We start from the raw sequence: 14361 nt of genomic DNA, 5'->3' as shown, positions 1-14361 counted from the left end.
AGAAGGGGGCAATTATTAAGAAAACTTTAATTGTTCTAGTTCTGGCTGTTACCTTCTTTTGGTAACATTCTTCTGATAAAGCGTATCTTATTTTCAACTCCACGTGCACTTTGTCACATCCACAGTCTGCTGGGAATGACTTGTGTCTTGTCTCCCAAAAGCCTGTCCAGAATCCTCCCAAATGGCCTCACAAGTCTTCTTGGCTTCAATTTTACCCTAAGCTGCCCTAACTTGCCCAGAGAAAGGAGAAAATTCCTAATTCTAAGATCTCCTACATTTTTCACATTCATTTAGCAGCAAAAGCACTGAATACCCACACTTGGCATGGTTTAGCCCTCTCTTGCCCTGTGGTCAGCCAACGTTTCTGACTTCCTGTGGCAGGGTATTTTAAAATCCCCTCCCCTACTTTTTTTATTATGAAGTATTTCATATATTTAAAACAGTATATAAATATACACACGACTAATATTCTTCCAGTCCTCATCGGTGTAGCCTTTCATCTATGGCCAGTGGTTACCCCGCGGGGTCCTGGTTAATGCCAACAGCTATTCTGATTGTGGGGCTGAGGGAGGGCTTTCCTGAGGAAGCAATGTTGAACTCAGCTAAGAAGGGTGGCAGGAGATGGCCAGCCAAGAGTGGGTGGGGGAAGTGCATGGTGAGAGGCATGAGGGGACCAGAGACCAGTGTGGCCAGAGGTTAGAGTAGCTGGAGAGGCAGACAGGGCCGGGTCCAGCAGAGCCTTGATTTTAGTTTTTATTCTCAGAACAGTGGGCAACCAAGAAAGAGTGAAGTCATCAAACTTGAAGTCATCTGAAGATGATGCCAGCTGCCTTGTGGAAATGGATCAAAGGCTTGTAGGGATAGCAATCCAGAGGCTAAGAGATATTGAGGCTGGAGACTGATGGGAGTGGAAGGCAAGAGAGAGGGGTCTCTCTTGATGACCCTTGGTATCTAGCTATGCTGAACGGCTGGTACTTGAGGCAAGATTCTGGACAGCTTCTAGACAGTGGGGGGCCCTTCCTCAACATCTTCCACATGCTTGGAACCTGGGGTGTATCCCCAGGGGCCCCTACGATAATCCGGACCCCGACTATAAACTTACTACCACCCAAGTGTTCCCACGGAGCAAGCTGAAATCTCTTCATCTCTCCCATCTCATCTGCACTTCTGCAGGCATCACGTGCCCAGCTCCCACATCTGTGAAACATGCAGACATCCGGGTCAAGAGTTACAACCTCAACTCCAGGGAGCGGTATGTTTGTAACTCTGGCTTCAAGCGTAAAGCCGGGACCTCCAGCCTGACCGAGTGCGTGTTTAACAAGACTCTGAACCTCGCCCACTGGACCACTCCCAATCTCAAGTGCATCAGTAAGTGCACTGGCCCTCCGCCCCTTTTGCCAAGGCCACGCAGAGAGCAGACTGCAGTGTGGGCAGCAGAATGAGTGGCCTTGATATCTGGGTTGAAGACTGAGACTAATAAAACCAATGGGCTTCTAAACACACCTCCGGGAGGTGAAAATACATGGGCTTTGGGGTCACACAGTTCTGGGGTCAAGTCCTGGCTCTGCCACTTAACCATCCGTGAGACCTGGGGGGAGGGCCTTAATGTCTTGGATCTCTTTGTTCCTCATCTAGAAAATGGACCTGACGTCAACATTGTGGCTTGTAGGAGGATTAAGAGAAATCTGGTAAATTTATTAACTATTATTACCTCAGTGCTTTGAGATCACAGAAGCAAGAGTTTGGTTACAGACAAAGGTGTGTGCTCACAGCATGCTTGTTTCCCAGAGAGCATTCCCGATTCCTCCCTAGGAGACAGCCTACAAGGAAATCACTCCCCGTTCTCCTCCCCAGAGAGCAGCGTGGAGACCCACAGAGCAGAGACCCCCTTAGCCCAGTAATCATGTCTGGGGTCTTGCCAGAGCTCAAGACTGAGTGTGAGGAAAGATCTCCATAATCCCTTTTTTTTTTTTTAACCATCCACAGCTGGATAACCACACCAGAAGTCAAACAATCTTGGAGTGGAAGCCAATAGTGTGATTTTCAGGAATACTAAGACCCGTTCTCTAGAAAAAGAAAGGTTAATCTGTGGTCTTCCAAGGGAATGATGATTTAACAAACATTTATTGCACAGGTGGTGCATGTCCAGCAGTGATACCTTCTCACATAATATTTGTGAAAATTCGCCACTCCTCTCTGGGGAAAGCAGACAAGCGGGGCTGTTCAACAGCAAACTCACGGCTGGGGGACTCCTAGAAAAGCCAGACTCCCTCTGGCTTTGTGAATCTGTATTGAACCTGTAGCGCTGAGATCGCCCTGTACCCCCTTCCCTTCCCGCTGCGTGGCCACCATGCAGGCATCAGAGGCCGGGCAAGGAGGGAGCCTTCTGCTGTTGCAGAGGAATAGCTGGGCTGGGAACATGGTGCCCACGGCATCCTGGGGCCATTGGAGGGATGAGCGGGGTGAGGACGGGTCTGAGCAGTAACTGCAGGGAGAACACAGGTGTCTTCCTCGGTCTAGTCCGGGACCCACTGGAACCATAGTCCAGGGGCAAAAATAAGGGCTTTCACTGTAGGGAAAGTGACTGTTTCTTCAAAGTTCCAATTCCTCTGGGTGAATGAATCGAGGATGGAGAACTGAACAGGGCGGGTTGCAGGCGGAAGGGGAGAGGAAAGAAGGGGGCGAGGCCTGGAATCGTAGACTTTTAGAACCCAAAGACTGAAGGAAACTTTAGGTCTCATCCCCAAAGCCCCCACCTTTTACCACTAACAACTGCCTCCATTATTTTCCCCAACCTCTTGTGCCAAAAACAATCCGTTGAGTAATCATTTATTTTCCCACGCAAAAGCCAGCGTTATAAAGCTGAGTAGATATCGCTGCTATCATCCCAGCCAAAAATAAAACGCATGTGATACTTAACTTGTGCAGTCTTTTTGAAAGGCTAGAAAAAAAGTGTGCAGTCTGTTTGCAGTGGGAACTGCAGACTGATGCTTGTTTATCTCTTGTGCTTCTGGCCTAGCCTAGGGAGCCAGATGTGTCCACTTTAAATTTATATATTTATTTTCTATTTACATCCAGTTCTGAAGCCACACCTCAGCATCATAAACGCCATGTGGTTATCCTCTCTCTAGGAGACGCCTCCCTGACTCACCAAAGGCCACCCTCCACAGCAGCACCGACAGGGGTGACCCCAGAGCCAGACAACCCCAACCCTTCTGGAAAAGGTGGGAACATCACAGACTCTCTCTGGACTCTCATCCCCTGATGCCATCCGGTCCCCAGAGAACCCTCAGATTCGTGGACCACTGCCAGGGTTCCACTGCAAACACCTCTTATTCACGTCAAGAATGAGGACTGACATTAGTTTCATTTTCCCTTTTACACCAAAGTAGCTTGAGAGCCAGGCTTCACAGGTACATAATTAATAACGGTTTAAAATCCACTCTTTTTTTTTTTTTGGTATGCAGGCCTCTCACTGTCGTGGCCTCTCCCGTTGCGGAGCATAGGCTCCGGACGCGCAGGCTCAGTGGCCATGGCTCACGGGCCCAGCCGCTCCGCGGCATGTGGGATCTTCCCGGACCGGGGCACGAACCCGTGTCCCCTGCAACGGCAGGCGGATTCTCAACCACTGCGCCACCAGGGAAGCCCTAAAATCCACTCTTAATAGGACATCTCACATTTTATGGTAGAAACGTAGCCTCAAGAACGAGGGAGGGTCTGAGGTTCTGAATGCCTTGCACGTCAGCCTTCCCAGGTCTCATGGGCGCTGGCAGAAAACCTGACCCTCCTGGGTCAGAGATGGAGGACTTTCCTACCCGGCACCACAGGCAGCAGGACCATCAGCAGGCTTCATCAAGTCCCTCGTCCCCACATGCCTTAAGCAGGCCTAAAGAGATGCCAGTACGGGCAGCCTACGTCACTGGAGGGGAAGCCTGAGCAGGAACTTGAGTGTTTCACTGCTGGCATGAATATGTCTGACCTGTGTTCCAGGGGGAGGCACTGTCTCCACCTTCCAAGGCCATCTAAGCATCCTTGGAAAGATGGTGCCAAGAAAGGGCTGTCAGTGCCCTGCTGGCAAGATGTGTAGAACCAGAAGAGACCCACGCAGAGCCGTCTCCCAATAACCTGTGATTGCTTTAGTACAGACGCTTGCACGAAGCTGCCAGGGTTCTGCATTTCTACCGAGTCTTGGGTAAACCCCAATTTCCTCAGCACTGTCCTGATGTTAAGAAAATCCGAGCTCTTGGAGGCTCTTGGAACATCCTGGGACAACGTGCACTGTATCCGCTAATACCCTCTCTTGACTCCTGGTTTTCTGTGGCCCATTACGCACTGTGAGGCTTTTCCTGGTACCCGTCTCCTCCTTTCCCTCCAGGCACAGCCATCACACTGTGGTTGACGGTGCTGCTCGGGCCGCCTCCCTGGAGAGCCGGTTCTTAACCGTGGATGCTCGTTGAAATCTCCTTGGAACTCTGGGTGGTCTGGGGAGCATCTGGGAATTAGGGTTCTAGAAGCTCTCCTGGGGACCCTTACTTGGTGCCCAAGGCTGAGAACCACTCCTGAAGGGAGGATGGAGAGGCGGGAGCAAGGTTTCCTCCCAGTTACTTAGCCGATGACAAATGGAAGGAAGGGGCTGGAGTACCCAGAATCCCTTTGGTCCAAGTCACACCTGGTTCGGGTGGCCTCCCCCAGCCTTGCCTTCATGCCCCGAACACTTGGCAGACGCAGCTGCACAGTGAAACCTCAGACATGAGACTGACCTCCCAGGCGGGCGCCGTGGCCACGGGTGCCCATGCTCTGCCCACGTGGCTGGGAGAGCGTGGGGAAGCGGCCCGGCTGTATGGCCGACAGCCCGGGATGCGGGGCTCACAGCCACCCTTGCGCACCCTCTGCTCCAGGGCTGGGCTCCTAAGCCGTACTGTCACAGTGGAAGACCCACTTTTCACAGAAAGAGAATAGCAGAGTTGTGCCACTACACTTTACACTTTGGGGCAGCCGTTGGCCAGTGAGGGATGGGGAGGTAAAGGACCTTAAACACAAGGCAGGTGGCCCACCCTCCCCGAGATGGGGGCCAAGCCAGGACACGTCCCTCAGGTCCCCTCTCTAAAGGTCAGAAGGGGCAAATCTCAGGTTCCCCTGATTTCAAATGTTTTGTGCAAACATGTAAAAAGTAAACTAAAATCAGCATCCCAATGTCTTTTGGCCAGTACAGTTCCACTGTTTATCTGAGCTGGGTCTCCTAGTAAACACTTCTCTAGTGCCTGGTTCTACACAGATCTTTGGGATGGTTAGTTTATGTGCCCCATGATAAATAACCATAAATCCTCTAGCGTCCTCAAAAGCCCCTTGGCCATTCCAGATGGATGAAGATGTTAGCCACTCAAGGGGTTTTCCCCCAGAGCCGTGGAGGAGTTTGCTGGGGGCGGGCTGGCTGGGGCAGGCTCACGAGAGCCGGTGTTAGTACACTCTCTTCCAAAGCTGAGAAAAGACAATGTTCTCAATATTTTCGTTGTCCATGTCTTGCACTTCCCTGCAGAGCCAGCTTTTACTTCCAAGTCAGACACCACAGTGGCCACGAGGCTGGCTACTGGACCAGGCTCCAGGCTGATGCCATCCAAAGCTCCTTCTGCGGGGACCACAAGGGTAATCAACAATGAGCCCTCCCAAGTCCCAGCTCAGACAACAGCCAAGGCTCCGGAACACACCCCCTCGGCCTCGCAGGACCCGCCCGGTTAGTGCTGGCTTTGCGTGCTGGAGGAGAGGGCAGCTCCCAAAGGCTGCTTCTGAGTCACAGATCCTGAGCAAGCCGATCGCATCACACCACACCATCCAATCCAAAGTCAGGATGACGGAGCAACCCTCTGCCGCCTGCTCCCTGCCACAGCCTTGGTTCTCTGCGCTCCGCCCTGGCTCAGCTCAGCGGGGAGAGAAAGCCTGTCTCCTACATGTGACAAGCCTCCCCGTATTAATCCACATGGCAGAGGCTTTGCCAAGAATCAGAATAAGATCTTCCTCCTCCCGATATGGGAGGGCAGAGGAAGCTTTCCTTGATCTGGAATCACAATGTGTGGGATGGGGGAGCACTTGGTAATTGGCATCTTCTCTAAGGGCGTATCTGATTCTTAAAGCACGGCCCAGCATCAATCAAATCAATGACCCTGGTTCTGTGCTAAAGTGAGGCTGGTTTTGCTAGCCGTGTCTCTCTCAAGGCTTTAAGATGGGAGCCAAATTGTCCAGGATCTCTCTTGCTTAGTGAGAAATTAGTGCCTTTAGGACCATGGCCATAACTGAGCTGCAATCTCTTCTCTGCAGGTGCATATCAGTACAATCCCAGAGCTGTGACCGGTAAGTATTTTCCTTTGTCCTTGTGGTGTTTATGCTCAGGGGATCTCAGTGCCAGGGTGCTGGGCGGACCTGGCTTATGCCTGCTGTCCCAGCATGGTCACCAACAGCTGCCTCTTTCACTCTCAGAAGTGTCTCTGTTTAGGTAAGTTACATGATCCCCCTGTTTATGGAATTCTAGCTTGACTATTTATCTTAATGTTGGTAGTTTCTCACTGTCAGGCTACTGGCGTAGAAGCCAGAGTTGGTGCATCACATTACACTGCCATATTCATTTAGTGCACCAGCAGTAAAGGGTTTATCTTTCAGACTGTATTATACCTCTCATCTTTCAATAGCTGAAATACATTTGCTGCAGTTTATATGCTCAGTCTTTAACAGGAGCTACCCCTATATTACGTCATTCATCTGTTCAAACAATATAAATTGAGTTCCTATCCTGTGCCAGATATGGTCCTAAGCTGCAATGAAATGCAGATTTCTCATTAAAAAGCAAACGGCACTTTACATGTCCTTCAGCTTATGGAAGGTTAACAGTTTAATTTGATCAATTAAGTATTTACTGATTATCCGCTCTGAACCCAGCACAGTGCTCAGTACTGGAAGAAACAGAAAAGAAACCACTGCCCAGGAATAAGGAATTGACATTCTCACTTCAAAACTACCTTCAGCAGATGCAGGCACACGGCACATCAAATACACTACCCCGAGACTGAACTAGTTTGCAGGGACCGCCGAGAAATGACGATTCCCTGGATGTTCACAGAGGACACATTTAAAATTGAAGCATAGCTGACTTACAATATTACGTTAGTTTCAGGTGTACAGCATAGTGATTCAGTAATTTAGCAGATTATACTCCATTTATGTTATTATAAGATAATGGTTATAATTCCCTGTGCTGTGCAGTATATCCTTATTGTTTATCTATTTTACGTATAATGTTTTGTATCTGTTAATCCCTCACCCCTAATTTGCCCCTCCCCCTTCCCTCTCTCCTTTGGTAACCACAAGTTTTTCTCTGTGAGGCTGTTCCTGTTTTACAAATACATTCATTCGTATTATTTTTTTAGATTCCACATATGTGATATCATACAGTATTTTCTCTTTCTCTGACATTTCACTAAGCATCATATTCTCTAGACCCATCCACACTGCTGCAAATGGTAGAATTTCATTTTTTTTTAATGGCTGAGCAATATTCCATTGTATATATATATACCACCTCTTTATCCATTCATTTGGGGATGGACACTTGGGTTGCTTCCACATCTTGGCTTGGAAAATAGTGCTGCTATGAACATTGGGCTGCACATATATTTTCAAATTAGTACTTTCATTTTTTTCCAGACATATAGGCAGAAGTGGGATTGCTGGATCATATGGTAGTTCTGTTTTTCATTTTTTGAGGAACCCCCAGACTGTTTTCCATAGTGGCTGCACCAATTTACATTCCCAACAATAGTGTAGGAGGGTTCCCTTTTCCCTGCACCCTCTCCAGCACTTGCTATTTGTAGACTTGTTGTTGATGGCCGTCCTGACCGGTGTGAGGTGATCCCTCATTGTGGGTACAGAGGACCCTTTCATCACCCACACTGAAGAGTGACCACTGGCCACCTCGGCTGCCTTCCCCACTATAGACCCAACATCACTGTAGGGTTGAAGTCAAGGCGGGGGCTCCTGTGCAATCATCCACCTTTTCTCCCCTCTTTCCTCTGTCTCGCCAAATCTCTTTTCCTTTTTCTCCAATCCATGCACCCCCCTAGGAAACACAAAAGGGTGGAGAACGTGGCAGTTGATATATTAATCCATTGTTTTGGTGATTCTGGTTTCTTTACTAAGTTTGCCTAGAAATTACTGAGGAAGAGGCCAAGGGTCTGAGTTCAAGTGGCTAAATTCAAATTGCTGTGTTATATCATTGGCTCAGGAACGCTCTTCTCACTTGAGTTTGAGTCTGCAGTTTTTATTCTCAGTAAGAAGAAACAGGAAGCAGCACTGTGAAAGTGGAACTATAGTTAACATCAGCTTGCCTTTTCCAATAAACCTCTCCATGAACAGTAAATGCATGCCAACACGATTAGTCAACATGAAGGAATAGTTTAACGGAGAGAGTCACATCTCTGCTAAAAAAAATTTGTCTTTTAGTCATAATGATGATTAATGTTAAGTCTAAAAACTCAAAACAACTTCCACTAATTTCCCATGTTTTCCATTACTTTTGGAACAACTTTTCTATGCTTATTTTTATTTACTTAGGTGCAACTAGTTATGTTTCTGTAACTTTAGTGTCTCTTCGGATTACAGATTCATTGCAAAAATATCAGGAAAAAAACACTTTTTAAAAAAGAAAAGAAGGTTATCTACTATCCTAAAGTATTACCTAATACTTTGGTATATAGTCTTCAAGACTTTTCTGTGCGTATGGATACACACATGGCTTACTGGAAAATTTTTTTTATTTGTTTTTATGTCAACCAGCTTTTTTTACTTAAGACATTGTAGACATCTTTCCATGTTAACAAATGTAGATTTCATAGTTTTAAAAAGCTGAATAATATTCCATTGTGTGGGTATGTCACATTTTATTTAACTAATTTTCTACTGATAAGAGATTTCGATTAACATTTAAAAAATTATTTTAAACAATACTTTAGTGAATACTGTAAATATATTTCCTGTTTCCTTAGAATAAATTTCTAGTAGTGGACTTAGAGAGTCAAATGAAATGGACTTCTCCAAAGCTTCTGTTACACGTTGCTAACTGCCCGTGAGAAAAACTTCACCCATTTCCCCTTCTACCCTGCAGAGAATCTGGGTATTTCCCTTCATCCTTATATTTAGTTGTTTTTCAGGAAAGTTCTATTTTTAAGGCCACGTCATGGGTGTTCATCCTTGTACACACGGCTGTTTGCTGTCCGTATAGGTGCAGGTCTGAAAAGCTCAACAGTTCAGGAGATGAATGTGCCTCCTGGTCCACAGTGAGATTCCTGCGTCCCCAGACGTTCGGCCTTGTCATCTTACATACAGGGCACATAGGCGATTTTTTTTTTTTTTTTTTTTTTTTTTTTTTGCGTTACGCGGGCCTCTCACTGTTGTGGCCTCTCCCGTTGCGGAGCACAGGCTCCGGACGCGCAGGCTCAGTGGCCATGGCTCACGGGCCCAGCCGCTCCGCGGCATGTGGGATCTTCCCGGACCAGGGCACGAACCCGTGTCCCCTGCATCGGCAGGCGGATTCTCAACCACTGCGCCACCAGGGAAGCCCTAGGCGATTTTTTTGCAGGGAGATTTCACAATTGTAAGGCAAACTGGCCAAATCTGTTTGGCGCTTATGATTGATACAAATGTTTTAAAGATAGTTCTGCTCAGCTTGCCCTCAGGCTCAGCCCTCTGGCTTCCATGTGAAGATTCCACCCTCCCTAACAATCTCAAGCCATCGTGCCTGGGGCCCTCCACCCTCAAGTTCCCCTCCCAATGCTGGTCCTTTCAACTCAGCTGTTACCTTTTTCTCTTCTAATCTGTAACACCTGCCTCATGACACCCTTCTTAACACCACCGTAGAAAGTTGCAAATAAAAAAAACATAGTAAGATGAAATTGGAAGAAAAATGGCACTGCCTGCTATTGTTTCTAAATCAGGATTCTGTGAAGGTGGAGAAAAGGGGGACATTGTGGTGGGGACCACAGAGGAGGATCCCTGCCCTATTTCCCCACCTTTGGGTTTAGCAGCAGCTTCCTCTCCTCCTGGGGTGCTGGTCCCCTCACGCTGATGCTCACGCCCAGCTTCTGACCACTGAGGCCCTTACTTTCTCCTCCGGCCTCACTCCCGTCCCTGCCCCGTCACCCATGCCACGTTGATCATGAAGGTCGAGGATGCGGATAATGTGAATGGGGACGGTTTGAACTGGCAGCGTTGGTGGGAAAGGAGTGTCCTTTATGCCCAGACGTAGAACAGGCTGAACAGCTGGACCTCAGGGAACTGTTAGTAACGGTGAGCTGGCTAGGAAGGCATCTGGATCTCACTGCAGGAATGTAAACTGTAAAGAATTTTCAGTCTCAGAAACAAATCTGCTGCCGGGCCTTCGAGCTCAATGCCAACTCAATTCTGCTCTCTTTCCAGCGGCTGTCTCCATGTCGGTCACCGTGCTCTGTGGAGTCTGCGTGGTATGTCTTCTGGTACATTACGTACGTTACATAAGGTCAAGGTGAGTAGACAGACGACCCGCACCGCACAAGATGCTTCCTCCCCCAAGAAAAGGGCTGCATCCGGAGGACCCCGGGCCTGCCCTGTCCAAGGGAAGACCCCCCTTCCTGGCTGCAGACGCACGCACTTCCATGCACCCCGTCTGTGTTCGCCAAAAGGAGTGTCGAGGCTGAGAGGTCACGGAGTCGGGCCTGTGCCCTTCACTTTCCAAAGCAGCCCACAGGCCACTGGTCCGAACCGGGCAGCCAGAAGCCAACAGATGACACGGGCCAATTCACCGAAAGCTGATTCAGAAGGAAAGAAGGTTCCAAATAACCAATCTGATGGATCTGCAATTCTGATGATATAGTCACGGATGTATTCTTCTTGAATGTACTCGTTAAATACAGATATGCTTCCCCATAAATAGGCTCATTCATGTTGGCCTTGGAATTTCTAATACTTGAAATTCTATATTTCAGCAGTAGTGGCAAGATTGTTTCTGCCACTTGCTGAAATTTCAGTTTTTATTATTTTTCTAATCTTTATGCATTTTTACTATTCCTTTGTAAAAGCCTCAAGTGGCATATTAGCCTTGATTTTGTACTTCCATCAGTTAGTAGCCAGTATTTTAGAATTCCATAGTGATATGGCTGTTCCAGACATATCAGGTGTGTTGAAACTAAACTTTTAGTCACTAGTTATAAAATATTGTTTTCTAAATATTATATCAATACAAAGATTATATCACTCTTTGAGCCTAACTTTGACAAAATGAACATTCCATGAAATGCTACTGTAAAGCCAAAATGAAAAGCAGCCATCAAAAAATCCACACAAATCTTCAAAAGCTGTTAATACCATCCCAAGCAAAAGAAATGCCACAAACCTCACAGTTTAGAAATCAATAAAATAAGGTTGATATTTTTCATAAAAATTCATCAAAAAATCCCCCCAAATGCTAAAATATTAGCAAAATAGAAAATGACTTTTAAAAGGGTTTTAAGAACACCATTACAACTAAATAATTTCCACATAAAATGTTGTATTTGGGATTACATTCTTAGGAGATTATAAGAATATATATATTTTTAAATTTCCTTCCATTACTTTATTTATTTATTTATTTATTTTAGTCTTTGGGCGCACCCCACAGCATGTGGGATCTTACCTCCCCAACCAGGGATCAAACCCATGCCTCCTGCATTGGAAGGCAGAGTCTTAACCACTGGACAGCTGGGGAAGTCCCAATAATGAATATATTCATTGACTATATTAGAAAAGAATATATACACAATCTTTTTTAAGAATACATTAAAATATATTTTTAAAAGGATTTGTAAATTTGATATATATGGCCAATAAATATGCTCATAAAAGGAAAACATCAATATTCACTGACTATATTATGGAAAATCATAAATATATCTACAAGAATTGGTAAACCTGATAAGTGTGACTACTTGGGCATTTGGTGAGTCGATTCTTGCTATAAACTGATAATTTGCAAATAGTTTATTAGGTAGATTTGTCATTCAACAAGTTGGCTTTTAGAAAATTGTTTTTGGTAAATTGGCCTAGAGTCCTAATTTACAGTTTAGCCCTCACTCCAAGGAGCTCAAAGTGCTTACTCTAAAATGTCCTAAAAGTTGCTTATCCTCAGGAGGTAGACTGTATAATCCACAGACCCACATACTCAGGGCCTAAAACACATGTCCAATGACAGACAAAGAACTGTGGAATTAAGATGCTCTGCATCCCCTACTCTTGGCTTCTCAAGGACTGATTAATATTTGGTTTGTTGGGGGTTTTTTTGATTAACTAATCTATTTCTTTATATTTGGCTGCGTTGGGTCTTCATTGCTGTGCGCAGGCTTTCTCTAGTTGAGGTAGGGGGGCTATTCTTTGTTGCAGTGCACGGGCTTCTCATTATGGTGGCTTCTCTTGTTGCGAAGCACGGGCTTTAGGCATGCGGGTTTCAGTAGTTGCGGCGCATGGGCTTCAGTAGTTGTGACTCATGGGCTCTAGAGCGCAGGCTCAGTATTTGTGGCGCACAGCTTAGTTGCTCTGTGGCATGCGGGAGCTTCCTGGACCAGTGCTCGAACCCGTGTCCCCTGCATTGGCAGGCAGATTCTTTTTTTTTTGGTGGTACGTGGGCCTCTCACTGCTGTGGCCTCTCCCACTGTGGAGCACAGGCTCCACACGTGCAGGCTCAGCAGCCATGGCTCACAGGCCCAGCTGCTCTGCGGCATGTGGGATCCTCCCAGACCGAGGCACGAACCCGTGTCCCCTGCATCGGCAGGTGGACTCTCAACCACTGCGCCACCAGGGAAGCCCGGCAGGCAGATTCTTAACCACTTGTGCCACCAGGGAAGTCCAATATTTGTTTATTTATTTAACACTTACTAAGTAACTGTCAGGAGCTGTTTTAAAAGCTTTGTAACCATTACACCATTTTTATTAAGATTGTCACACCTGGCTTAGCTGGGCTCCTGGTGACTCGCTCCTTCCACAGCGCCTGGCATTTGAACCACCACCTTTAGCAGAGGGAGGATTGGCAAGGTGCTGGAGGCCACTCCAACAGCATTGGTAAACCTTGGTGGACAAAGGGCTTAAATTACCAAAATAAGATTTAAATACCACCTGTGAGTGGAGGCAATCTAGGTGTTCTCCATCAGAGTGCCCAAATGAACTATCTTTTGACCTAATCTCTCCTCTTTTCAAAACCTGTGAATTACAGGCAAGCTTACCAGATACCCAGTGTTGAAATGGAAAGCATGGAGGTCGTGCCAATGACCGGAGGAACCAGCGCCAGAGGGGAGGGCACAGAAAACTAACCACACAACCTAGGAGGCTCCAGGGGACGCCGAGGACAGCAAAGGCCACAGTGAAGGACCAGCTCTGCTCCAGCCAAAGAGGACCTAGAGAAGTCTCGGGGCGGTGGCCTCGGGGAAAAGTCCGCCAGGGTGAGAAAACATCCTGGTACCATTTTACCGACTGCCCAGCTCAGGCACCGCCCATATGAGTGGGTTCTCCGGGTTCAGGATGGACACTCGCTCCCTGCCCTGGGGCATAAGGCCCAGTCCCCAAAGTCCCAGCGGTGGACACTTTCCCAGGAGAGAGTGAAGGCCTCAGGTCTTCCTATCAGGGCTTTTATTTCATCATGACATTTATTGAGGACAGTTTATCCACTCGACTCTCTCTCCTCTCTTCCTCACCTGGACCTGCAGTTTACAAAGAAAAGAAATGCGCTCGAGGCTCCAAGTGAATTACGAGGCTCCTCCTGGCTTGGGAGATGTTTACAAGGATGACACCAGCATTTCAGCTCCTAAAACCTCTCTTTCAGCTAGGTGCTCTGCACACATTGAAAGGGAGCAGAGAGATTGTGCCCAATGAATCCTCTTGATTTAAAGGTTCAGAAAGAAAACTGAACTTGGTGACATTTTCTATAGATGTGCATTTATATTTATATCCTTGTCTTTTATAGCTACATATTATAAGATTTATATTTTGAAATTGTGTCTTGTATAAACAAAATAAAATGTCTATTTTCAATACAAAAAAAATGCACTGAAAGAATCACGAGAAATGTACCACAAATTAAAAAAGGAGATCAGGAATGCAGAGCCCCAAACGGTTGAGCTCAGCTTTTCTTTCTCAAAGGAGAAGAAAAAGTCTTGTCTGAATCCAAGTCAGATCACAGTTTTGGAGAATTTTTAATAGCATTTCCACGTCAGAAGCAACGGGTGGCAGGTTGTGACCCAGGCATGCCTGGTGTACACACTGTCTCTTTCCCTACAGTGTTCTTTTCTTTCATACTTTGATGCTTATAACTTTTGT

General features: G+C 46.8%; 1 protein-coding gene across 1 annotated transcript in view; it reads left to right on the top strand.

Moving 5' to 3' along the window:
- Positions 1 to 14079, top strand: part of IL15RA (interleukin 15 receptor subunit alpha) — a 45719-nt gene extending 31640 nt beyond the window's left edge. The window contains exons 2-6 of the mRNA XM_067030630.1: positions 1174 to 1368; positions 3132 to 3224; positions 6313 to 6345; positions 10459 to 10543; positions 13262 to 14079. Of these exons, the coding sequence (XP_066886731.1) occupies positions 1174 to 1368; positions 3132 to 3224; positions 6313 to 6345; positions 10459 to 10543; positions 13262 to 13358 (503 nt within the window). The 3' untranslated portion in view covers positions 13359 to 14079. The remainder of the gene's footprint in view (positions 1 to 1173; positions 1369 to 3131; positions 3225 to 6312; positions 6346 to 10458; positions 10544 to 13261) is intronic.
- Positions 14080 to 14361: the final 282 nt, after the last annotated feature.

Source organism: Kogia breviceps, chromosome 3, assembly GCF_026419965.1.
Source record: "Kogia breviceps isolate mKogBre1 chromosome 3, mKogBre1 haplotype 1, whole genome shotgun sequence".
Taxonomy (NCBI): domain Eukaryota; kingdom Metazoa; phylum Chordata; class Mammalia; order Artiodactyla; family Physeteridae; genus Kogia; species Kogia breviceps.
Note: the sequence above shows the minus strand (reverse complement) of the source record. Positions and strands in the feature narration are given on the sequence as shown.